Source organism: Macaca nemestrina, chromosome 13 (assembly GCF_043159975.1).
Source record: "Macaca nemestrina isolate mMacNem1 chromosome 13, mMacNem.hap1, whole genome shotgun sequence".
NCBI lineage: Eukaryota > Metazoa > Chordata > Mammalia > Primates > Cercopithecidae > Macaca > Macaca nemestrina.
Window position 1 is genome coordinate 69116518 of NC_092137.1, and position 27100 is coordinate 69143617.

Here is a 27100-nt window from a genome sequence, read left to right on the forward strand (position 1 = left end):
AAGTGATGAACCTTACTAGAATAATTTGTTTAGTGTAAACAAACTAATGCTTTGTGATTAGTCATCTTCTGAATAGCCCTTCTAGGCATGGAAAGGCAAACTACTTCATCTTTCTGTGGCTCTTTCCAGTCATGTAATCTTCTGAGCAATACCTGATTTAAGCCAGATTTAGCAGATAAAAACATCCAACAAAATTGAATTTCAGGTAGTCAACAAACATTGTTTAGTATAAGTATGTTCTGTACAATATTTAAGACAGACATACTAAACAAACTACTCATGGTTTGATCTTAGATTCATATTTAATTGGGCATCCTGTATTTCATCTGGTAACCTGATATCTGACCCCAAACTGCACAAAGCAGGTGAGCCTGGCCTGGAGGAGCTAGAATGTAGGTGTAATTCCACGGCGTACGCCTCGTTCAGGCGTAGTCTGCAACTGTGCTTTTGCAGGGTCTCTTTAAAAGCAAGAACAACAACAACAACAACAAAGAATAAAACATACGATATTTGCAGCAAAAGATGTAACAGGATCTGGTCTCATGTAAATATTATGTTAATTAAAACAGATGGGTCTGGAGCATAAACAAAATAGCTGCAGGGGGCTGGTTTTTGTTCTTGCTGGGTTTCTTAATATAGTAACTCCATTCCCATCCTGTTAGCACTCTTTCCTTATCAAACATTGAACTGGGGTATAAGGAAGTTTAAATTACCAGTGATTGGAGATCCATTTTCTAAACACTTGAAACAGATGACTTATTGCCTGAAAAGCATGTTGAGCTTGGTTATTTCAGGAAAATGTTTTATTGCAGCTAGTTTATTAACGTCAGGTTTGTCATGTGATGAACACTTTCTCTTCAGCTCTGTTCCTTGCATTGAGTTTGGCTACTGGGCAGAGAAAGTTTTCATTTCTAATGCTGTCTGCCTGCTTCTTGGACATGGCATTGAGCAACAGCCTAGTTACTCCTGTACAGCTTCTCACGGCTTCAGAAAAAGAGCAATAACCATGCAGAAGATTTTTACAAATGAATACCATTTGAGAGTATACAATGGATGAAGTTGGACTCTACCAGCTGTGGCAGCAGTGAACTTAACAAAAAGATAATGTGCTTTTGGCCAGTTTTTGAGTTTTCTAGGACCCAATTCAGGACCACATACTGCACTTAGTTGTCATGCTTCTGTAGTCTGTTTTAATCTATAACAGTTTCTCAAACTGTCTTTGCCTTTCATTGACTTTTTAAGAGTGCAGAATCTTCTTAAAATAGGTTCACCTGATGTTTCCTCATAATTAGTAAGGTTATGGTATGCATTTTAGGCAGAGATACTAATAAAGAGTTGGAACTAAATTTTCTAAAACCATTCCCATGCTGTGCAAGGAAGTGGGCTCAGTGATTTGTGTGTGAAAACTTTCTAGCAAATCTTGAGTTGACAATGTAATTCACACCTCCCATCAATCTTAATTTGAACTGAGTGGCCTAAATTTTTAATAAGATTCTCAGAATCACATTGAAGGGTAAAAATGTATTGCGGTGTCCATGTATTTCTGGGCTTTCTTTCTTGGAACGAGATGAGCTACTTTAGATCTGTGTGAATGGTCTGAGGAAGGTTAAGAGAGGGCAGGAACTGTTTCTTGTAAACTGACAGTTCAGGAGAGGGAGTCGGAGATAATCACATAATCCATTTATAACCACCCAAGTTAACAAGCTCTCACCTTCTCCACATAGGCCCCTTATTTACAAATAGTCACTTCTATATGAAAGTGGGTTCTCATTCATGTGACTAGAGTCACACACAGCGATCTCATGGCATGATTTCCCCACACCACAAAGCTCAGTTCACATCAGGAGTACTATTAGAACCTGTAACATACTGCAAATGTATAATGCGAGCTTTGAAAATAATTTTTTGTCTTACTTTGTAAACAAACTACCCCCAAATAACTTAAGGCTGTGTGTCTGCCCAATGCAATTCCAGGCTGTATCAGCAGGAAAGAAATCCCAGAACAAGGCGGCTGGTCCAGCATAGCTGTGCTCAGGTCAAACCAATTGCAGAGATGGGTTCCAGACCCCACGTTGTGACAGACTTTCATAAATGGGCTTATTTAAAGAAAAGAATGAATAGGTTGCTAAAGAATTCAAAATCAAGTTACAGGAGTGGCTTTTCAGGCCTGTTTAGTCCAGTCCTGGGCTCAGCCCCATCTTGGGCGGTCAGGTCCCTTTCCTCCATGGGAGAGCCCTGTCTCACCTTATCAGTGCTCATCCAGGGCTGAGGGCTTGCTTCCCTCCGACACACTTGCCAGATTCAGACTGCCAGCTGAGACACTGGAGGCTTCCCCTCAAAAATGAGATGCAGGATGATTTTCTGATGGAAGAGATTTTATTCTGCCTGAGTCTGTCCCTATGCCCTTCAAATTCCACATTCTGCCATAAGAATGAATTTCCTTCTTGAACAAGCAACAAGGTTTCTCTGTTGGCCAGGACTGTTACCTCTAATCTGCCTCCTTTGGTATTCAAAGAAGAAATATTTCCCAGCTACTGACAAAAGGGAGCCAATTGTATTTTCTATGAATGCCTGTGCATTAATGGGAATTACACAAAGTCATATAAAGTGGGAGAACCATGGAGCCACAAAATCCCAGTCTCTACTAAGGTCAGTTACAAGCCCAAAACAACTTATGCTTTCTTCAGACCATTCTCTATTAATATAGCAATTAGTTTTATTCCCTCTGGACATGTTATCAAATAGAAACATGAAAAAGTGGGGTGTGTGCAAAACTAAATATCTTACCTCAAGGAAAAATAAGCTGCAAATAATTATCACCAAAATAATTTTTTTATTTTACTTAAAAAGACTCTGAATGTACACATTTGGTTCATGAACACAGGGTAAAATATTTATTTCCATCTTCATTTTAGTCTAGTGAGAACTATACAAATCTGGACATGGATAATGAACAGGTTTTACCTGAGAACATGACCGTGCACCAGCTGATTCGGTGTGTCTGTGGCGTTCACTGATTTCCAATGTCCACGAATGCTCAGTAGACAGGCGCTGGCACATTGGCCACCCTATCACTACCAAGCCAGGTGCTCACAAAACCAGTGCTCGTGTGTGATAAAAACATGCTGATCACAACAAACAGTTATTCCATGATGGGTTTTTAACTTATGAAAAATGTTCCACATGCAGAAACACCCCTGCATACTTCTCTTGCATAGTCATATCTACCTTCCATTTAACATATGAAATCAACTATTCTTGTTTAGGAGCAAGAAAATGCACAGAGTCATACCAGCCTTTCCTCTTGCACCACATGTGAGCTTGCAGAACTGTAGAGGGTGAAGAATGACCCACAGTGACTCTGAAAAGATCTACAGTCCTTAAAAAGGACAACACCCCTTCTGTGTTCTAGACAAGTTAAAAAGGTTTTGCCGGAACACTGCTGGGCTTCATAATCTGTTGATGAATCAAGTAAGAAGAATACATAAAATTCTCTTACATGAAAATATCTTTTACTTGAAGACTGTAAATCATAACAAATACTGAAACATTCAGTAACAGTTCTGAAAAAAAAAGTTTTTGTCATTAATTCCCCAGACCAAAATTTACACATCGGGAAAGAATTGGGCACTTTGGGGCTGACTCTTTTGGAAACCACTAAGCTAACATCTTTAACATTTACAAAGTAATTGGTCCAATTACAAATGAATTTGACCAATCACATCTCTGAATTTCTGGGTCAGTGAAGGCAATAGGTAAATTGCAGAGAAGTACCAGCTTTGGGGGATGAAAAGATTCATTTAAATAGCGTCTCCATTTACTGAGTAGCAATCACATTCTCTCACAACCTGACAATATTTGCCTTTCATGATAAACTGACAACATCACTTTATGAAACTGCATGACAATGTATTTGTTAAATATTTCCTGGAACATCTACACTTCAGTTAAAACTGTACTATTTACAAATCAGAAAATATACCACAAAGCATGCTTGGAGGCACAGCACGCCTACAAGACACAAAAATACAAAATTATGGCAAGCTGTGGAAGATTCCTTAAACCAATAGAACATTCTGATGCAAAAAGAGAGAGATGGAAATACAGGCCATATATTATATGTGAGCCATATTCTGAAGCCCAGAAGACTCTCTATCCAAAAGGGAATCACAGGCATAAAAATAAAATATTTGGTATTCTACAATATTTTACAAAAATAAATATATCAATCAATAAATAGTGGGAAGCCTAGAAACTCTTACATGAATATTTTGGCTGTGGGCTGCCCAAGTCCCTCTGCTGTAATTCTCCTCAAGAGTTGTTTAGCTATATCAACTTCGGTGATGATAATTCTGCCATAAAAGGGAAAAAAAACTAGCATGGGACCTAGCAGAAGGTCTATGACCAGAGAAACATTACCGAGATTCTACCTTTTGAAGGATCTGACAATGTTCTGACTTCCTGTCAATGCAGGAGTTGGAGATGACGCCGGTGTGCTGCCAGGCATCCGGTAGGAGTTGGGAGAACTCTACGGGCTGTGTGTTTTCACTTTCTCATAAAAAGAAAGCCAAAAAAATACAACTAGCAACATTTGAAAAGCCAATATGTTGCTCTCTGCACTCCCTCTCCACAGCGAAGCAGAAAAATCGTAGAAATGCAGGTTTACATCCGGACGGGCAAAAAGAGAAACTGGGCTATGCAGCCTAATTGCCAACAGCCTATATTTTCATATCTGTTTAACAGAAGAGTGACTATAAGTGCTCGAGACAAGATTTCTCCACAAGCCCAGAGCCAGCAGTGCACACAGTGGAAAGCAGGGCTGGCACATCCTTAACATTCTAGTATCAGGGTGCTAATGTCAGCAGTGTGCTAATGTCAGTGGGATACTAAATGTCAGCGGTGTGCCAGCGCCAGTGCACAGCTCCCAAGAGCTGACTTAGGTTTTAGACGTTTTGCAAGCCAGTTAACATCACCTTGGTAGCTCAAGATAGACCATGTAGGAGCATTTACAGCATTGAAATCCACAAATCAGGGCTCCCCCCACCCCCTGGATTGCTGGTTATAAGGGATTTACCAGCACACCACTGTCATATGTATTAGACATAAAGAAAATTTTGCTTAATTTTTATCTAACCAGGACTATCCTGGTCAGCTGAGGTTTTACTGTGTATCTATTACAGTGTCCTTTAGAAAGGATAAGAAGTACCTTGGAATATGTGAGTATATATTGTGTACCATGGAGTATGAAGGATGCACCACGTTCCACTGAGGGTGTTAAGTGTGGTTGTTCAAAGCCAGCTATGCATCACACACACATACACATATCATGTTATATGGAGGCTGTTCCACAAATAGTGATTCTGAGTTGCGTGGCTTTCTCAAAATATCAAACACTGTATACCCACTGACGGTCAAAATACCACTCTTCCAGGAGCAATGAATTCCCCAGGATTCACCCAGCAGACAATAAATCTAGCGAGCTGAGGTTCAAATTGGGCAAAAGTTCTTCAAAATGGTTTTCCTTGCCTCTATTGTCTAGCGCAGTTTGAGTTTATAATCTTAAGAGATTTGTAAAAGGCGGCTGATGGTTTTCCAGGGTAAAAAAAAAGAAAAAAGTGTCAGACTTCTTAAAAAGCATTCCTTAAGATAAGTAGCGGTGAATGGGGGACGATGTACTGGAAACCACATTCCTGGTTCTAACAGGAACCGTCCATGTTCCCTGCCTGGAGATGCTGGAACAGTTTGGAAACTGCTCTGCTCTGGTTCCTCCTGCACAAAACCCAGGATATGCTTGCCAGGTAGAGGGAAATGGTAGGGGTTAAGACTGGAGCCTGCCACCTGCCAGGAAAACCCACGGGACCCTTCCTGTGCAGATCACTTCCCCACCACTTTCAGTCTCGGCCAGTTACAAAATGGGAAGATGGTAAGATGAGAAGATGAGAAAGTTACTGAGTTTCTACCATGAAGCCAACATGATTTCCAAATTCAGGCTTGGCTTTTGAGTCATTTGGTTGTGTGTCTATCCATAAATTTGTTTATTGAAATCCGTTCATTTGGACTCTGGTTTTCTTTTTCTTATACTTACTTATTCTGGTTTTCTTTTTTTCTTATACCTAAGTATTCAACATTTGATAAAGGATATTATTAAAATAAAATCAAATTAAATATCAAGGCAAGATTTAGAAATTAGAACACTAACTCCTTTCACCCTGAGAGCAAAGGCACTTAGGTGTCCCTTTCCAGTTCACAGCATGCGTCATGAAGGCCAGGGAAGAGCAGGGACACACTAGAAGAGTGTGTCCTGGAAGAGCACTAGAGCAAAGAAGAAAGAGGGAAGAAAGAAGATGGAGCAGAGGAAAGCAGGGGTGTGGAGACAAGGGAACAGCATTAACAGGTGAAGAAAGATATTAACATCCTTTCTTCTAACAGACAGATCCCTTCTGATTTTCCTCCTGTTAGTCTTTGATACTTCTATTTTGTCCAAAAGATTTAATTCTTTAAATAGAATCGCTTATGATTTTACAGACACATATGAGGATAGCCTCTGAGGACAGTATGAATATCCTCTTCCCTTTCTCCCTTTCTCCCCTTCAAGTGCCCTCCCGACCCCTCTACTCTTTGCAGCAGCAACAGCCAGTACTCATGGCCTTGCTTTCCTATTGTCTCAGGAACAGATTTCATGCTGGTTTCTTCTGTTTTCCTGCCTTGACCAGGAGCTGCCCTCTGGAGCACACTGGTCCCCCACGGGTTCAGTTTTTCCTGTTGTACCTCTAAGACCTCTTGAGTCCATTTGGTTTCTGTATCAATTAACCCTTCCTTTCAAGCATCCTTTGCCAGGCCCCGCCTCTCTGAGCAACCACAGACACTCAACTGACAAAAGCTACACTTACATTTCCAGAGTATTTAGGAATTGTAATACTTCCTAGGATGATTAAAACCCTGATGAAAATTATCTTGACTTAAATCTTACTCAGAGAAGAGGTAACAGAGAACATACCATTGGCCTTTAATATGCACACATTTGAGTGAGTCACGCATGTAGATGAGTATAATCTGCCTGCATAGAACCAAAAGATTTCCGTAAGTTCATGTATGTACAGATATACATACACAAGTATGTGTCTTTTGGCACTGTATTTTGCCTAGGAGTTGTTTTCAAATCAACGTGGAGGTGGCATTGCCAGGAAATGGCAAGTCCAAAGAGAAAACACATTGAAAGGGACTTAACTGGAGAGGAAAATATGCATTTCCTACAACAAACCGACCTGTCCATTTCCTGAAGGCAGCAAGCCTCTATTACTGTACACCCTTATTAAATAATCTCATTAAATAGGAACACCAAATATACACATTTACAGTTATTAAATAAGCCACAGGACTCTTCTTCTATCTACAGCCACATTCGGAGACGGCCATGCCTTCGTATTTAAACTTGTAGGTGACGACGCCTTTGTCTAAATAGAGGATGGAGATGGGCTCTAGCTTTGTGGGCACACAGCAGGCTTTGGAAGCTTTCTGGGAATTCTTGAGGTGGACCAAGGCCTGGATAATTGCATGCTTTGTGGGTGTGAGATGTTCTGCCAGGGGATAGTTACAAACACCACGACATTCATAGGCTTCGTATCCAGGCGGAGCGATGATCCAGGAGTCCCACCCAATCTCCTTGAAGTCGATGTAGAGCGGGGTCCTCTTACAGTAGTTTCCTTTGGCGTTCCTTCTGATTCGGGCAGTGGAGTCGTAGATGATGTTTGATCTCATCTGCAACAAAGCCTCTTCCCCGGGTCCACCGGAAAAGCCATCCAGGCCCAAGTTGTCTAGCTCTGGAAGTTGCTCATGGGAAATCATTTCATTTAGTTCCTCCTTCCTCTCCTTGTCACTGCTTTGGTCATCAGAAAACACTATGAGCAAAGGGTTATGCTTATTCTGGGCACTGGTGTCTATTTCCAATCGTCCACTGCTGGCATCCTCAGCTTCATCGTGTTTGCTCTCAATGTGAACCTCCAGCTGGTGGGTGGATGAGCCTGACTTTTGCCAATGTCTGATGGCATCTGTGACATCAAAAGTCTCCCACTCACTGTTGGTTCCATAGATCTCCCCTGACACCAAGATCAGCATGTTTCTTTCTCCCTCATTATCCCCTTTGCTCTCCAGCACTTCAAAAATGGTAATTTTCCGGTCTACTCCATCGTATATCATACGATCCCTTTGCACCAGTGTGTACAGCCTAAGTTCAGCCATGATGACCTCTTCATGGTGAGGAATGGACACATTGAAGAGGAGGGGGTATTTTCGGAGTCCGTTAAAACTGACTGGCTGGGAAAACAGATCTGAAAAAAGAAATTTGCAAAAATCAGGTTTGCAGAGGGTCTCAAGGAAAAACAGATGCTTATTTATGTAATAAGAAGGCCTTCCCATGCATAAAGCTTAATGCAGAAAGAATGAAGGGAGAAGATCAATGAGGACAAACACAATGTCAGCATTCTGTGTGACACAAGAAATCCCGAAAGGTCAGTGGTAGAATGCCCAAAAGAGTTCAGTTGCCAAGAATAAAATGGAAAATGGGGGTCTAATGGATGGGGTAAAACTCAGCCAGCCTTGCTTGAATAGCTCATCAGACACAGAATTACAGAACTGGGAGAGAACTTGGAGATTGTGTGGGCAAGTCCCTAAATTTCCTGACCAACAAAGAGCCATCAAATGGGACATGTGATTGTTCTTTTCTTGAAGCTTTTCAAGGGTGAGGACTTCATGGTTTTTTAATATTTGTGTTTGTAGTGGGTGGAGATCCCCACACAGTTGGCTGGGCACTGTTCTTCCTAAAAGACCTCCATTTAGATCAGAGGTTGGTAAATTATAGCCTATGGGCCAAAATGGGCCTGCTACCTGCTTCGGGAAATAAAGTTTTATTGGAACACAGCCTCATCCACTGTTTTTGTATTGTCTGTGGCTGCTTTTGCACTATAATGGCAGAGTTAAATAGACGCGACAGAGAACATACAGCCTGCAAAGCTTAAAATCGTTATTATCTGTCTGGACCTTTACAGAAGAAACTTGCTGACTTCTGTTCTAGGCAACAAAGCCTGACAAGGTCAATAAGACAGCCATAAACCAAGAGGGTCACAGCAATTGAATTTTGGTTATATGGTCCTCTATAAAGAGTAATGGGAGAAAGTGAATCCTGGGACTAGATTGGTTGCCTTAGTCTTGTACCCCTAGCACCTAGCATGGAGCATGGCACATATAACTCATTCAATAATGTTTATGAATCAACTCTGTAAAAGTCCTTTAGTCGTAAAAGGACACCTCCAAATACTATCATGTTGACTTCCTATCTGAATATTTTACAGTTAGCCCAAAGCTCCTGTACACTTGCCTCAGGTAATGAGTCTACAAGGAAGCCCTGAAGGCATTTGCCATCAGATTATCAAAGGGCTCCATGGCACTGAAGATGCTAAGGACCACCAATTGGGGGTTCTCCCTCATCATTGGCAACATTTCTCCAAGTATATACTTAATTCATGATCTCAGTGAGTCCCTGTTCCAGATTATAATCTTTTAATATTTTTTTAACTTGATCTAATTATTTTACACTTATTATCTATTTTAGACTTTAGAATGATGTTCCTAAGCAACATCATTCATGAAAGGAGAGATTTGAGGTGATATTTATTTATGTTTGCTAAAAATCCATATTAATAAAAATATACAATTATTTCACATGATTCATAGCTTTCTATGGGAACCACCTAAAATCATCTTACACACTGCCAATGGGAAATGCTGACCTACAGAATGAATTTAAACTCCCTGGAATGGCTTTCAAGATCAGCTATACATGGGTCTTAGCCTCCTGATCAGACATAGCTTCCTTACATCCTCCACAGTGCACGGAACACTGTGATTACTCAGTAATATTTGTGAACAATTGAATGGATTTGTAAACCCTTCTGTCTCAACTACATTGATATCTTTACCACCTGTCAAAACACTCTTTTTTCCCCGTAATTTTCACGTTTTCACTTGTTCTTCTGACCCTTGGAAAGCCCTTTCACCTCACCTCCACCTATCCAGCTCTGACATCTCCTGTAAAAGGCTCCCTTACTTCTTTATCTGAAAGTTCCCTCCCCTCCCCTCTGAAATCACTTGAGCACTTTACATCTCCTTTGATCTTTGTCATTTACGTCCTTATATTTCAGCCATCTTTTTATGAATGAATTTTCCCAACTAGATTGCCATCCTCCTGGTTTGAATGGCTCAAAACTCCCTTGTATGTCTCTGTCCTACTATGATGGCTTAAACAGAGGTAGTGTTTTAAAAATATTGATTAGTTGATGATTCTAGGCATCAGACTAAATTGATTTATAGGCGTGACATATGACCTTAATCCATCATCAAGCTCTTGGGTTGGGCTTGGGAATTATTCTCCCACTCTTAGAAGGGAGGAGACTTGACTCCCCATGGACAGGGAACATGGAGGAGTAGGCTGGCTGCTCTACCCAGGAGAAAAGTATAAAATAAGAGCTCACTGTAGTGGGAAGAAGGCATTACAAAGCATACAAGGAAGCTTTTGGTGTTAATGGATATATTCATGATCTTCATTGTGGTGATGGTTTCAATGAATGTTACCTATGTCAAAACCTTTCAAATTATACACTTTAAATATGTGCAATTATACTTTTATACACCAATATTTTTATAAGTCAAATATACCTCAAGAAGACTGTTTTGAAAAAGTAAGTTCGCTGTGAAGTTCTGTGCATGTGCAAATGCAGTAAGCAATAGACTGAAGAGTTACATTTCAGGGCAAGAGAACTAATGTTTGTTGACAAATTTCTCTTGCCAGATGCTTTGCAACCATGATCTTCTCTGGTTCTCACAATGACCCCATAATGCAGGTATTGATTCTCTGCTCATTTTGCACCAGAAGAAATCAAGCCTCGATGCAGAGAACTGACTTCCCCTGACAAGGTGATAAAGGAGCAGTGGTAGGAATTGAGGGCATGCTTTTTTCACGTTGGAGGTGGCACTTTTTTTCCTAAGATGATGTAGGTTTGGAGTTTTTTTTTTGGTCTTTGTCTCCTAGGGAGCTGCACTAAGCAGATCCAAAGAGTAAGAAGAGAGGCAATAGTAGCCAACAGGGTGTGCCCTGTGCGATTTCTGTCCTCAGGCTGCACATTTCCTGCAGACGGGCCGAGGTGCTGGCGGCTGGGTTGTTTACTGAGAGATGTGTGTTCCTGCCCTCAATAATCTCCAGTAATAATAAGCACAGTAAACTCCACATCCTGACCTGGATCATCCAGATACTCTATGAGAGAAGTGAGAACGGAAAATGTTTCTACTTTTCCGGGGGATGCAAACAACATTTTCTCACCGGCACCCGGAGCCAGACACTTAGGGCTCGGTGCTGAGAAGTATTAGGGAGGGTTCTTACAGGAGGAGGTTGTTCATTTTCAATTCAGACTCCCCTCCAAAAGGAATCTGTAATCTCATCTTGCCATTTCCATGAGAAAGATGTTATGAAATAGAAATTTTGTCAGCCAACTCAATTTTAAAGGCAGATAATATCTTAGAGACTAAGGAATACCTACTCAACATTTATTCCAGCACCTAGAATATTAAGTAACTCATTAGTAATCACTGAAGTTGGATCAGCACTTCATAGTAAATGGAGTGCTTTCTTATCTGTAACCTCTTTTGAGTCACTCAACTATGTTACTAGGTATTATTACCCCCACTTTACAGATGAGGAAATTGAGGCTCTGAGTCATCAGCTAATTATTTACAACCACTAAGCCAACCAGCCCTTAAAATTCCAAGCCCTGAGCTATTTCTTCACTATTACCTTTCTTCTTTTGAGAACATCTGGCCAACATTGATGGGAAGCTTCTTTTATACCTGTTTAGTGACTATAAAAACATAATTGGCAAATATTAAATTAGTTCATTTGGACTATCAGCTTCTACCATGGATATTTAGATATCAGAGCTTTTTTTCCTACCAGGACCATATTAAGCAAAAAATAAAAAATAGAAAATAAATAACTTGCTAGCTCATTAGATTTAGTTACCAAATTTAAAGACTGAAGAGAAGAAAACACACTTTTCCCACCAGTAATTCAAAGCTTGTACGTTGCTCTTTATAAAGACGGAAATGATGAGCTGGATGATTAATGGGCCATCCACACTTCCTGGAAACTGTAAACAGTGCTTTAAGGATGTACATGACACATCAAACAACATAGCCTTAGGAAGAATCTTTAAAATATATTTCCATCCTGTTTGAATATTTCTTAAATAAGGTCACAAAATAAAAACTTATCAAAAGTTTGAACAAAACACAAATCACAACTCGATGTTTTTTGACTGATTTTATCCTTGGTATTCTAAGTAGAAGTTGAGAAATTTTTTAGTTAATTAAAAGCCCAAATGGCAATCAAGGCCTATTTGGAAAATGACAAAGATACGGCAGTAGACCAACATTAATTCTTTGTGTTGCTTGGTGTTCAAATTAACATTTTTTAACAGGACCCAATGATGATGTCAAATTGATAGATATTTTGTGGCTTTGGATTAAAAGATGTTTGTAAGTATTTATTGAGGTTCTGAAATGACTATATAAACAGTATAAACCAAAATGTGCCTTGTTTTAGTGTATCTGTATGTATTTAACATCCTTATATAGATGTATTTAGCCTTACCTATATCATTCCCATGCATTGTAAATTTACTTATCGTGTCTTGAAAAAAATCCAAGCCAAATTTCATCAGCAAAAACTTACCTTCATTCTTGAAACTCCGAATGATGTTGGCAGAGGGCATGGAGGTCCGATCTGTTGCAAATTTGTTGTAGAGTTCCAACATGTACTCTGGTGGGTCCACCTTGGCTGAATCCTGCGTGGGGATGTCAGAGAGGTTTAGTGTCTTGAGAAACTCATCCTTCATGCTCTGGAGCAGTGTGTTAAAGTCGACACCATCTTGCTCTGAGAAAACATCATCAAAAAGGGGCATATCTTCTTCCAGAGGAGACTGCTCTAGGCTCATGATGGGGCTCCCAGAAACCGAGTGAGCTGCCAGGCAGAAAAGAGCGCACAGTGTCAGGCCCAGAGAGCCCATGACTCCGCTCGAGCCCCTAGGCCAAGCCAGGAAGGTTTAGCTCTCCTGGGCTCTAAGTGGCAGTTTTATCTTGTGGAGCGTAAATGTCTCCTGTCACTGGAGACAAGTTTGGAAACTCTTCCTCTCTCTCTCCCTCCCCCTACCACTCTTCCTCTCCCCCTAAAAGTCAGGTTGCAGTAATTGGATAACAAAATCCCCTATAGGGGCCTAGCCTTTCTTATCTCCCTAGTGTAAACTTGTGCACCAGAATTTGTTTCTATCTTGCAATCCTTATTTCTTTTAATGAGCATTTTGTAAACATTTCCACATTCTGACACTGGTCGAGAGATAGGACAATTTTCTCTTTGCAAAGGCTCTGCTTCTCTTCCCTTCAATTCACTTCCTTTCAGCAGGAATGCCTCAATTCTGTTTTTATGGGGCTTAGTTTCACACATGCATATAATAGGTATAAGAATCAACATAATGCACATCAGTGGTGATACATAGTAATTTGAGTGGTAGGGCTTACATCCTCAGATAAACACTTCTGAAGACAGACCAAATATCCAAACTTTCCAAGTTTAAGTTAATAGCTATAAATGGATTATATAAGTTTTTAGAAGTATACCTTTTTAGAAACAGGAAAGTATAAACTTCATGATTGATAGCCTTTTTTCCTACCTATTTGATCTGGCTAAAATGGCATGTGAAAAAGAGGCAAGTGCTTAGTTATAGCGGCAACTAAAATTGATTAGATGCTTCCTACAAACAGGCATTGTACTGAGTGCTTTACATCTATCATTACATAACCCTATCATTATCTCTATCACATATATGGGTCAGTGAAGTTATGTAGCTTGCCAGAGGCCACAAACCTGCAAAGTGATGGAGTTACAATTTGAACCAAGGCAGTCTGATTCTTATGAAGAATAAAACCGTCACACTTTTAAACACAATTCCAACATACTAGGGCATGGGCAATAATGCTGAGAGGCCAGCACATCCCCAGATCATCCTGGAGGCAGGAGGCAGGCAGAAATTTGCAGTTGGATATGGACCTCAGGTCCTCCACCTGTGCAATGAATTGTTAATATGACCGGCATCTCTGCCAAATTCATCCTTCTGACTCAATCAAAATTGTCATCAAGAGGTTCCAGCAAAAGCTTGGTGTGATGGTTAATACTGAGTGTCAACTTGATTGGATTGCAGGATGCAAAGTATTGATCCTGGGTGTGTCTGTGAGGGTGTTGCCAAACGAGATTAACATTTGAGTCAGTGGGCTGGGAAAGGCAAACCCACCCTTAATCTAGGTAGGCACCATCTAATCAGCCGCCAGCATGGCTAGAATATAAAGCAGGCAGAAAAACGTGAAAAGACTAGACTGGCCTAGAGTCGCAGCCTATACCTTTCTCCCATGCTGGATGCTTCCCGCCCTTGAACATGGGACTCCAAGTTCTTCCGTCTGGGGACTTGGACTGGCTCTCCTTGCTCCTCAGCTTGCAGACGGCCTATTGTGGGACCTTGTGATGGCGTGAGTTAATACTTAATAAACTCATATACATATATATCCATTCCCTATTAGTTCTGTCCCTCTAGAGAACCCTGACTAATATACTTGGCAAACAACATTACCAGGCACACAAAAAACGCCAAATGCCTTGGTCCTGAAAATAAAGATGGTAGAATGGAGTGTGTGTCCAGATTAGGAAAGACAAATCCGTTTCATCACATTTTCCATCCTAACTAGTGACAGTAGCAACCGTGGTGCAGCCAGAGAGGCCCTGCGGACAAGCCCAGGGGATGTTTTTCCCATTGAGGCGGTAGTCCTGGCATCTTTCTGACTCGCTCAGCGCACGCCGTTACTCACGCGTCCTGGTGCTGTGTTCTGAGGGCTGTGTCGAGATATTTGGTTCACTGGAATCCTTTCTCAGTTTCTAAGTTAAATTTTCCTGTGTTCATTCTCATCGACTAGCTACAATGTCTCCACTTAGCTTTTTCTCCAGGCTCACTTAGGTTTCTAGTCATCTTTGGATCCTTTTTCCTCCCAAAATGTACAATGTTACAGTCATTTTTTTAAATTACCATAGAAGGAACCATATTTTGTTTAGTAGTTGTTAATTGTCCATTTGTTTAATAGTTGTTGATTTTGATTCAATGTTCTCTTTTGATTCAAACTTTCTGCTCCTATAGTAAAAAGACAATTGTAGACTGGAGACACAGTCCCATAAGTGAGTGAGTGACTCCAAGGGTCAGAAGCCGTCCTTCGGGTGGCTCGTTTTAACATGAGGTTTCTGACAGCATACCAGCAATGCCCTGTATCATGTCCTGCATCCAAACAAGCACCCATTTATCTTCACACACACACAGATGTCAACGCACACTCCAAAACTCTGAATGGCAGGCATGTGCGTGTAACTGCCACAGGACAGCAGTGTAAGTGGTGGTACTTGTAACCCCTGAGCACATTGGTTTCAAAGGTCACGGGGAGAGACATGCATCCCATGTTGCAGAGTTCTAGTTCTTTACATTCTTGGACATAAAAAACATTAACAGAGACTTCACTGGCTTCCCTCTACTTGGTGTTAGAAAAACTATAGGGTTAAATGTTTGGATCCATATTTATATTTAGGGATGATTAAGAGATACAGTAGGAAAATGACTATAGCCATATCTCAGATATCTCAAGATATCAGAGAGTCTTGAGACGCATGCTTGGTGAAGGTTCTTAAACTCATACCTGTGCTGGGTGGACAAGGAAGGAGGCTGGCTTCATGCTTGGAGGAAGAGGACATAAGTTCCCCCACCACTTCCAGGCCTGGGACATCTCACATCTTAGCTGCAGAGTCTCTTTATCCCCATGTTTTTCTCTAGAGGCTTTTTCTGATGACTCTCATCTGAGCCTAAAAGATCCAAATGTCTCTACATTCCTACCCCTATTATGATCTTTCTGGATGCAATTCCTTCTATTCTTTTGCACTTATCTCATTATTTTGTATCCTTCTCATTTGGAATGTGTTATGGTTCATTCAGAGTGGATGGGGATTACAGTTTTGTGAACCAAAGATGTAAAAGGTATGTTTAGACGTTTTAAAAGAACCCATACATGTGGAAAGCAAAATATTAACTACATATCATGCTTTTCAACCCCACTGCAAAATGCTCCAGAACCTCTGATTTGCAAAGTTCTGGGCCAGTTTTTAAAACTAGCTCCATAACTGTACAAACGTAAAGAATCTAACATTGAACTTCATTGGATTCTCAAAGGGATCTGGGATCCAGACATGGTCAGAGTCACTGGACAGCATCCTGGTGAATTCTGCTGTTTCCTATGAGTAGTGCACAGCCCCTGAATAAATGCAACCAATAAAATTATCCTGAATGAAAAGTAGGCCAATGAAGTCAGGAGGTCTTTGAACATGACTCTAGTTTCTTGGAACCCTCTCTACCTTGGATCTCACTTCAGAAGCATTACATTACTCCTGCTACCGTCTCAGGATCAGGTGTGATAATAAAAAAAAAAATTTAACAAGCTATATGACAGGTTTTGCCCATTTAACTTATATATGAATTGAGTCATGTTATATGTTTTTTTCCAAGACTTACTTTTTTGCACTCCACAGGATTTTTCCAATGCACACGTGTTGATGCGTGTAGTGGAGTTCATTGATTTTCACTGAATAGTTGTCAGCTTTATAAATACATAAAAATTTATTTGTACATTATACTGTTGATAGAGACATTGTTTCTTTTTTTCTCATTATATACGGTACTACAGTGAATAATCTTACTGTTATTTTCTAGTTAAGAGATTCTCGGCCAGGCACGGTGGGTCACGCCTAATACCAGCACTTTGGGAGACCGAGGTGGACAGATCATGAAGTCAGGAGTCCAAGACCAGCCTGACCAACATAGTGAAACCCTGTCTCTACTAAAATACAAAAATTAGCCAGGTATGGTGGCGCATGCCTGTAATCCCAGCAACTCAGGAGGCTGAGACAGGAGAATCACTTGAACCCGGGAGGCGGAGGTTGCAGTGAGCCAAGATCACGCTACTGTACTCCAGCCTGTGCAACAGAGTGAGATTCCATCTCAAAAAAAAAAAAAAAAAAAAAAAGAGAGAGATTCTCTAGGAGACGTAATCCAATGGAACATTCTATTATAAAAGAAATATCCACTATTTAAGTTGTCCAATGCAGCAGCCACTGGAACTCCATGTGGATATTGAGCATTTTAATGTGGATAGTACAACTGAGGAACTGAATTTTTAAATTTCTTTTAATTTTAATTAATTTATATATATATTTAAATAGCCACAAGTAGCTAGTAACCACCATATTGGACAGTGCAAGTCTAGACTTTATTTAGTAAGAGTAAATATCAGAACAGAATTACTGGTTGGTCGTCAGAAAGACTCCAACAATTTTACATAATGCCAAATTGTTTTCAAAAATGGTTTTCCCAATCCTGTGTCTCCCAGCAAGAGTTTGTGTTGTTCCACATCCTTGCGAATGCTTGTGCTGGTTGACTCTAGGGACTGTGGTTGAGCCTTGGAGGCTCTTCTTCTGCTGTTCTCTGCCACTCATTCCTGAGAGATGCAACAGAGCATGTAGATTATCACCTTGAGAAAAGGCATAGTTTGGGCTGGGAAACGCTGTTTTAGTATTGTGTTGGCTCCCACACACTATATGAAATGACTCAGCCCATGTAAAGCACAGTGTCCAAGAGCAAAAACATTTATTGAAGGACAGGAAAGGAGACTTGCATGAATGTAACAATATTCCAACTCAATGGATAAGAAGACAATATAATAAAGATGTAAAAAATCCCCTAGTCAATATATAAATTCAATACAATGTCAATCACAATCCTAACAGGACTTTTTATAGAACTTGAAAAGATGATTCTAAAAGCTGTATGAAGGAACAAAGGATTAAAATTAAGTAAGGGTACTCTTAGAGAAGAATTAAATAGGAGAATTTTCTTACCAAATATTAAAATCTATTAAAAATCAGTAATGATCAAGATAGTGTGGCTTTGGTGTAGGAATAGATCAATAAAATAAAAAAGAACCTGGAAAAGGACTCACATAAATACAAAAAAATTGACATAGAATACCTGACATTGCATATCAGTGGGAAAAAGACGATTTCATGAATAATGTGGGGATCATTTATGGGAAATATCAATTGACTACTTTGTACTTTATGCAAAAATCCAATCCAGATAGATTTGGGACTTCATATGAAAGAATAACTTTGAAACTTTGTCTTGGAGAAATCCTGGGAGAAGTGTTTCTTTTGCCTGAGAATAGGTACCGCATGTACTATCTCCAACCATAGAGGCTAACAAGGAAATAAATGATTATCTTCTCCCCATTTCCACACACACACACACACACACACACACACACAAAGAGAGAAAAGGACAGTGCACATTAGAAAAAGTATGTACACTGATATTATCTATCAAATTCCAAGGTAGCAAAAATAATATTATTACTAGCTTCACAAAAAACTTCACCAAGAGTTTCCTGAAATAGTGAGTTCCCCAATTACATTTTTTTTTTTTTTTTTTTGAGGCAGGGTCTCAGTCTGTCATCCAGGCTGGAGTGCAGTGGTGCTATCTCAGCTCACTGCAACCTCCATTTCCCGGGTTCAAATAATCCTCGCATCTCAGCCACCCAAGTAGCTGGGACTACAGTCATGTGCCACCACGCCCTGCTAATTTTTGTACTTTTTGGTAGAGACAGGGTTTCAGCATGTTGGCTAGGCTGGTCTTGAGCTCCTGACCTCAAGTGATCTGCCCACCTCAGCCTCCCAAAAGTGGGATTATAGGCGCGAGCCACCACACCCAGCTTCTAATTACATTTTAAATCATGATCATTTCACTTACCCTCCTTTCAGAAACACATTTAAAGCACAGAGTGAGGCAACTTTTACACGGAACAGACAAGATTATGATTATATTATCTGTATTTTAAGTAATATATTCATAGTTCTTAAAGCTACCAAAATCTTTTTTGCATGTGCTTCTTAAGAAGTAAATGCTAAAAATGAAAATGCCCACTGACCTAGGATATCCCGGAGTGGAATCGACTGTCCGTCAGTGTGCTCTTAGAATCACTAGAGGTGTTTGACAGCTGTGCTAAGCAACAACACAGAGTGCAAAGACAAAGAAGTAAACCCAGCCAGGGCACTCTGCCACCACACCGAGATAAGTCAAGCCCTTTAACACCAGAGGCTGCTAAGGGTTTATTCCACACTCTCAGCAAGATAAGCTGCCATTCACGCCTCACAAGACACTCAGATCTGGAAAGCAGCCTAGAGGAAAAAGTAAGAGATGTGAATAAGTGCAATTATTTCAGCGAAGAAATTAACAGATTTCAAATTGTTTGATTTCACTCCCATGAACAGCCATCAAAAGCCATGTTCCTTGGAATGTCGGCTTTTCCTAGCATGTTCGTGTGGACTAGGAGAGAGGACTAACCCCAGGGCCCTACACTGAATTGCACCATGTGTCTGCCTTTCACACTCACTGTCTGCGCTTCACTGTGTAAGAAGGCATTTGTTTCTCCATTTTACAGATGAAACTGAAGTACAAAGGATTAAATGAGTTGCCTCAATTCACACTGCTGGGGAAACTTGGGGATCCAAATTCATACTCTTGCCACCGCTCCTTCCTAGTTCTCTAAACAGCGTTTGTTAGACTTACAGTCCATTGGGTTGGACTCTGAGAAGGTGAATAGGCATGGCATAATCCTTGACCATATTACGATTGTCACATAATTTGGGTGTGTTGGTGGGCCTCTCTGTACTAGCTATTAACAGTGGTTTCCCTGAAAGCTGAACGAACTCTCTAACGTTTTGAGATTTCCTAGGACAGATCCAATTTCAAGTGTTCTGTCCTATTTCCCCAGAAGAATAGGCAAAACATGAGTCCCTTTTCTTTTCTGTTCTTTTTTTTTTCATTAAGAAAATAAAATTACCTTGTCAGTAGAACTCAGCGTACATACATTTCAAAGAAAAAACACACATCCCCTCTTCAAATGATCACCCCCAGGACAGTGTCTAGAGAGCTGGAAGGTCAAGGCAAATCACACTCATGGTAATGAACTTGGAAAGTGACTACTACATGAAGATGAATACACCTGAAAGAAAAAGAAATGTGCTTTTATAAAAAAGATTCATCTCAGTCAAATCAGTCTGCAAATGTCTGTGCCAGTCTGAGACTGTAAGCCGTGTGGAATGTTACAGGAGTAACCCCTTCCTCCCCAGTTTCATGACCCACTAAGTCAAACTCTATACCTTAGAATTATCAACTTGCAAATATGAAAGGACTGTCAGAGTTCAGCCGGGCTGGCCTTTGACATGCTGCAGGAAGAGGGAAGGAAGGAGGGAGAAATAACTGGGACCTGTCTTATCAATGGGCAGCCACTTTTCTGCTGACTTTCACTTGACAAGTTCAGAAAGTTGCACGCCAAAAGGGTTTCTTGGAGAAGATCTTCTGTATCAGAGTGATAGCTTAAGTGTGTCGTGACAGCCCTGTTGCTGGGCATCATACATTTCTTTGTGAAACCAGTGTCTACATATGACACATCTTCCTTAAATGCCATGCGTAGAAGAAAGGGAAAAAAACTTGAAGCCATGGGCCATCTTCAGCTTTAGGTAATGTTGGTAAATCTATTTACAGAAACAGCCTTCTGGTTCCTAAAAAGAAAGAGATGGTCACGTCTGCCTTAAAAGTCTAAGTTATCCCCCGAGAAAATCTCTTTTTCTTTCTTCCATTCAATGGGAAAAGGTCAGATTACAAGAGTCAAGTCCCATTCTAATCATATGATGTCATAAGACTGCAATTTTGCTTAAGCAAACCTTACAAAGCATTGTGAATATATGGCTGGAAAATGACAAAATGAATTTTAGATAAGTGCCATCAATTAAGCTTGTTCTGGTGCAATTTACAGTGTGTGGAAGTCCAGGGAACCAAAGCCGTTTGTGTGGCCCTTCACATGCCCTCCAAAATTAGTGAATTATCTGTTAGGCCTATGTGTTTAGGACTCATTGGTTAATTATCCCTGGGGATTTTGTGCAGTTAGGATAACAGCACCTAAAAGGGATTCTAGTGGAGGATAACAACAGAATTCTTTAAATAGCCAACCAGACAGCTAAATGGAACTTGGATAGCTGAATTCTCAGAAAATGTAGGGTTTTTTTTCCGGAAGATTTTTGCAGTTACCTTGATTCTATTGTACCATTCTTGCCACACAGCAATCATCGCCCTAGCTAAGATAAAACACCCAAGTGAATTTTGTAATAAAGCCAAATGACCAGATCTGTGATAAAAAGAATTCCAAAATCTGCATCCCCAAGCTGTTATTCCAGGCACAAGAATGGTCATTCTCTGTTGCATGGTTGACATACTTCTGAGTTTTATCAGCTTCCCTGAGATAAGGTTAGAATGTCCGTCTTCTCAAATACCATGGACAACTTAAGGGCAGGGGCTGTGTTCCATTCGTGTATCCCTGCAAACTAGCTTAAGGCTTGAGACATAGCACATGCTCAACAAATCAATAAACAAAAGTGCACCTTTGCAAATGGCACTATGGCATATTTGTCTGCTTTCAGTTTTCCAAGGTACTCCACAGAGAAATAAGCTTAACTATAACCAAGGGAATCTACATTTAAATACACGATATTAGCCTTCCTAAATGTCACAATCTTCCCCAAAACTGCAGGTGCATTCTCATCCCTAAGGAACTTGCATCTCTTGCCTCTTGCCATCCATCTTCTGCCCCACTCCACGCCCACTCACCATCCTCCCTTTGAAAATATCAAGGTTCTTTCTCTGGCTATTTCTTTTTGGGACAGTGGGGAATACTGGCCAGGACTTGACCCATGAGAATCCTGATCCTCCAAGTGGCTGATGAAACAAAGATGGTCAGGGCATCCTTCAGTTAAGAAGGCTCATCCCTCCCCCATCCCAAAGGTCCTGCCCCAAAGCCTTCAAGAGGAACTTCTTTGCACTATTTCTTTTTTTCCTACTGTGCTTACTTTAAAGTTGTCTTTCTTGTTAAATGGATTGGAGTATTGTCCTAGAGAAAAGAGATAAGTAAACAGCTGCTGTCCTTGGGTTCTACACTTTGAATCTGCTTATAGCCAAAGAAAAAGTCTAGTTCCTCATCAGGAGACCATATTGGGTTTGGGGCAAAATCCTCATAGAAATCAAATGACTTTTTCTGGAGTGTCCCCTTTCTACATAAATGCTGTTCTCTGGAACTTGTGGTCGTGATGTCAGGCAGCTCTGAGAGGAGCCAGGAATCTTGAGCCCCAGCCAGGGGCAACTTATCATGGCTAATAATTCATCCTTCACCACCACTAGAACAAATGTTTATTAAGCACCTACCCTGTGTAAAGCACAGTGGCACTAGGCTAGCAAGGAAGGGTCTGCAATACTAACCAAAATAACAATAAAAAGCTACCATTTATTCAAGTCCTACTCTGTGCCAGGCACTGAGCCCCATTCTTTATGGTCATTATCTCATCCAATTCTCCCCTAAACCCTACGACATAGGTGCTATCATCATCTCTGTTTTACAAATAAGGGTGCTGGTCAGAGAGCCAGGAAGAGGAAGATCCAAGGTCGACACCAGCTCTGTTCAATCCCTAAGCCCAGTCTTTCAGTTAAACACATTCTACTTCCCCAAGAGGGGCTGATTTGATAGAGTGAAGACATGACAGAGAGAATACAGTTGGGGGAAGAGGATAAGCCGGAAGAAGGAGAGCACCTTTATCTGTAATTGCCGGAGAGAGGAAAAGATAGATGAAGTGGTAGAGGAAGAAGTTGAGAAACATCATTCTTAATATTCTCAATTTCCTCTGTGAATTAAAAGGCAAAGTCATTTGGTTAAAAAAAAAAAGTGCCCAGCCTGGACAACATAGTGAGACTCTGCCTACACAAACACACACACAAATTAGCCAGGCATTGTGCCACATGCCTGTGGTCCCAGCTACTTGAGAGGCTGAGGTGGGAGGATTGCTTGGGCACAGGAGGTTGAGGCTGCTGTGAGCTGTGACCGCGCCACTGCACTCCGGCCCAGAAGACAGTGAGACCTTGTAACAAAACAAAACAAAGCAAAAAAAAAAAAAAAAAAGCAAGAATGGGGTAGAGGTAACAATAATAATGATGATAATTATAGTAATGATAGCAGCAAAAATAAATTACTATGTGCCTAAAAATTTTATTTTAATTCTCACAATTCAGTAAGTCAAACAGTATTTCACACCTAAGGAAACCGAGGCTCAAAGAAATAAAATAATATACACATTGCAGAACACTTAGTAAATAGTAGATCTGGGATTTTAACCCAGGAAGTCTGACTCCAGAGGCCAAGTTGCTAAGGAGAGGGTGAGTAAATGGATTAGAAATGCGTAAAAACATAGATTTTAATTTACTTTTCATTTAAAATATAAAAATTTGAAAAGTGGTGGTCTAAGAGGTGGTTGGAGGAAATTTTTGGCTTAGCATGTTTGAATTGAAAATGGAACAGCTAGGTCAATATGTGAAGGAGATAAATATGCTGAAAATAAAGTTCAAGAGAGAAATTAGTATAGAGTTTTAATAGTAACAATATACCATATATATTTATACTTTATTATTAGCACCAAAATTTTTACTTAGTGATACAATTCAAGACATGTATAAATCCCAACATTTATAAATAGCACTAACACATATCATTTCCCCCTTAAAATTCAGTGAAATATTGCATAAATTTTAAGCAACTCTTTAAGAATCTTAACCAGTCTATATAAGGACTAGAGTCATTTCCATAATTATTGAAGTCAATTCTACTTTGAATTTCAGCAACACTGAAGAAATATTGTAAAACTGAGTAGTAACATAAGCTGTGCCTAAAGGATCAAAGGGACGATGGCAAGTGCTATGAGCTGCTTGTCCATAAGCTGAGCATCCAAATGAAGAAAATAGATGTTCTGTGGCACTGGAAGCAGTCAAGTTCCCAGATGACAAGGTCCTTACAGTGAGTTAAATGGTGAGAAGAGGGGGAGGACAGCTGGGAAGGAGGCTACCAAGGACCAGAGAGAGGGGGCCTTGGACAGACAGTGGTTCTTGCAGGGAAAATGTAAAGATTGGTTCCTGCTTTATTTCCTTTGCTACTTGCTACTCTTTTCTTGGCACAGAGCCAATGAGAGATCAATTTCTCTGTAGAAAAGAGTTCTTTCATTGCTGAATTGTTACTGTAGAAGATGCCAGGTTCCAGTGTCACCCACGAAATAGTTTTTCTAGAGTAATGAATGTCTCAGGTTCCTTGGCCAAATGTTTTAACATTGTCTCCCCTCTTTTTTAACTGGCACTTCTCAGACTTCTTCCATCTGTTCTTCTCCAGGACCCTCTGTCAACCCTGTCCCATCATCGACCAAGCCCGTAAACTCTCTTACTGTGCACACACGGTCCACTTGTTTCCATGTTCCAAGGAAGGTAACTTCATCCACAGGGCTCTCAACAAGCTGTCAATCTTTGGGGGGTCTCCTTTACAGCAACTTCAATACTTATTATCCACGCAGCAAAGTGGTGTTCCCACTTCAGCTGTGAATGAAATCTGTAGAGAAATTTCTATTCTTTTTATTCTCAGGAAAATTTTTTTAAACTTTGAATATTTATCTTTTCACCTTCATAACCCAAAAATATCATTTAAAATGTACTGTCAGAATCAGACACAATCTAACCTAGGGTTTTCTACTCTTCACAGTGTTACTCTGTGGTCAGAAAACTTGAACCTTGCTCTGATTAGGTGGTTTTTCTTAACCCCTCAAAACTTGTATTTTTATCATCTATGAAGTGGGGATAACAGTGGTTGGCATAAAAAGCCTTAGTTCTGGCCGGGCGCGGTGGCTCAAGCCTGTAATCCCAGCACTTTGGGAGGCCGAGACGGGTGGATCACGAGGTCAGGAGTTCGAGACCATCCTGGCTAACACGGTGAAACCCCGTCTCTACTAAAAAATACAAAAAACTAGCCGGGCGAGGTGGCGGGCGCCTGTAGTCCCGGCTACTCGGGAGGCTGAGGCAGGAGAATGGCGTAAAAACCCGGGAGGCAGAGCTTGCAGTGAGCTGAGATCCGGCCACTGCACTCCAGCCTGGGCGACACAGCGAGACTCCGTCTCAAAAAAAAAAAAAAAAATTAGAATTTTTCCACTTTCACATTTTCTTTCAAAACTTCCTTCAAACTCTTCAAATGAATCTCAGAGTGTTATCACATGAGCCATTTTTTGAGTCATTTAGTATAACTTCTAGACTTTACCCTCTTATAATTTTAACGTAAGACTTTGTAAGGCCTTAAAAATACAATGACTTCTCTTGTCTGCAGTAGAATTTTGGGGGAAATCCTTGCCTTTCTCCAGTAGAACTTTGGGGGAAATCCTTGGGTCTGTACCACAGATGAAGAGCGTTATGCTCTGTGTCTCCAGGAGACAGTTTTTCTCCTTGGGTTAAACAGTCCAATCTCTGACCGTCCCAGGGAATGGGGCTACCTACATGCAACACTGGGAAACCTGGAGAACTTCAGGTCAGGACGGAAAGCTGTCAATGAGATGAGGTATAAACGTGCAGATACACATTCGAGACATCGCTTTACAAGGCCAGAAACCAGGCTGTGCTTCAGTATATGGCCATGGTTCTCTTGCTGGCTGCTTTCTGGCAGTGGTGATAAGATTCCACAGAGTATCTGCTTGAAATGTTACACATTCATTCATCATCATCATTTCAGAACCTTTTTCAAGAGCAGTTGACATTTAGACCTCTGAATGAGGATTATTTCGGAATGGGCCATGTATGGGGAAAAATGTGGATGATGATGGCTGTTCCAGAGATGGCAGAAATGAAGATCTCAGATTGGAAACTAATTTTAGTCATGCTGCACATGCTCACCCCCTGTCACGCTCCTCTCTATCTCGCCTCTCACCGAACGGTCTGGTCATGCTGTAGGCAGTGCCCGATAGCATTTATGGGCGTCTTCATGATGCTCTTCCCAAAATGTTCTGTAAAAACTTAGCATTGCCCTTTGATACCAATGACTTATGAGAACGACTTGTATCATTCCATTGCCCAAAGGGAAGGGCATCGATAGATGTCAGGATTCTGAAATAGCTGCAGAAGCCGCTGCCAGCACACATTTTGCAAGCAAAACTTACAGCGTGGCGGATTAGAATGACAGAACTTTGGGGAAGAGTATTCGTCACAAGATGGAATCAAGTGGTTCACACGTTGGTATTTTCCCAGTTGGTGACTGTTGTTAGTAAACTCAGAAGCATCCTACCAGGCAGATTGCCTCTGCCCAAAGACTGCCTGGATCACCGATGCAATAGCATTCTGACGGGAGTGTATGAGGGCAGGACCCATTCATATTCCATATACATGTCTTCTCCTGATGTTCCATATTGCTATTCAATTTTCATGAGTTTATATCTTATCTCCTAATTGGTTTATGATTGGAAATCTAGGACTTGTTTGGGCCACCATTGGAAAGGCAGGAGTTTAATGTGGAAATGAGATTCTTGTCCAATAGGTTGAAAATTCTTGACAGGGATCAGAGATAACTGACAAAAGGGGTGGAGATGGGGCCAGCTGGGAGATGTTACTGAATGAGGGAGATTGTTCTGTACTCTTTGGAATACAAGAAAGGATATGGGAAGGATTTCATTGGGCTTTTATTAACATTAACCATTCCTTTCTCTGCTTTCTTGCTCATGTATGCTGCTAACATTTATTAAGCGTATACTGTGTGCTAGAAACTTGAATAAGGACTTCTTCGTAGCCCTTATTTTCTCTCCAACTCCTTTTGATGCTTTATTTAATACAATATTTAAGAGCACGGTCTTTTCGCATCACACAAACCTTTTGATATAACACACAATAAGACCACTTATTGACCATATGAACTCAAACGATGACTGAATCTTTCTGAGACTCTGTTTTCCAAAAAATGGAGATCAGAATAT

General features: G+C 40.6%; 1 protein-coding gene across 1 annotated transcript; it reads right to left on the reverse strand.

Moving 5' to 3' along the window:
- Window positions 1-2675: 2675 nt before the first annotated feature.
- LOC105465196 (bone morphogenetic protein 10) lies at window positions 2676-13157 on the reverse strand. The gene is made up of 2 exons (XM_011713470.3): window positions 12779-13157; window positions 2676-8327 (listed from the first exon to the last, which is right to left on the reverse strand). The coding sequence occupies exons 1-2, from the start codon at window positions 13110-13112 to the stop codon at window positions 7387-7389; spliced, it is 1275 nt and encodes a 424-aa protein (XP_011711772.2). The 5' UTR covers window positions 13113-13157; the 3' UTR covers window positions 2676-7386.
- Between the last annotated feature and the right edge of the window lie 13943 nt (window positions 13158-27100).

Bases quoted from the DNA above. Each gene is read 5' to 3' on its own strand.
- LOC105465196 (XM_011713470.3), bottom strand. From the start codon at position 13,112: ATGGGCTCTCTGGGCCTGACACTGTGCGCTCTTTTCTGCCTGGCAGCT. The intron at 8,328-12,778 runs GTAAGTTTTTGC...TTCTTTTTTCAG, and splicing joins TCGGAGTTTCAAGAATGAAG to ATCTGTTTTCCCAGCCAGTC.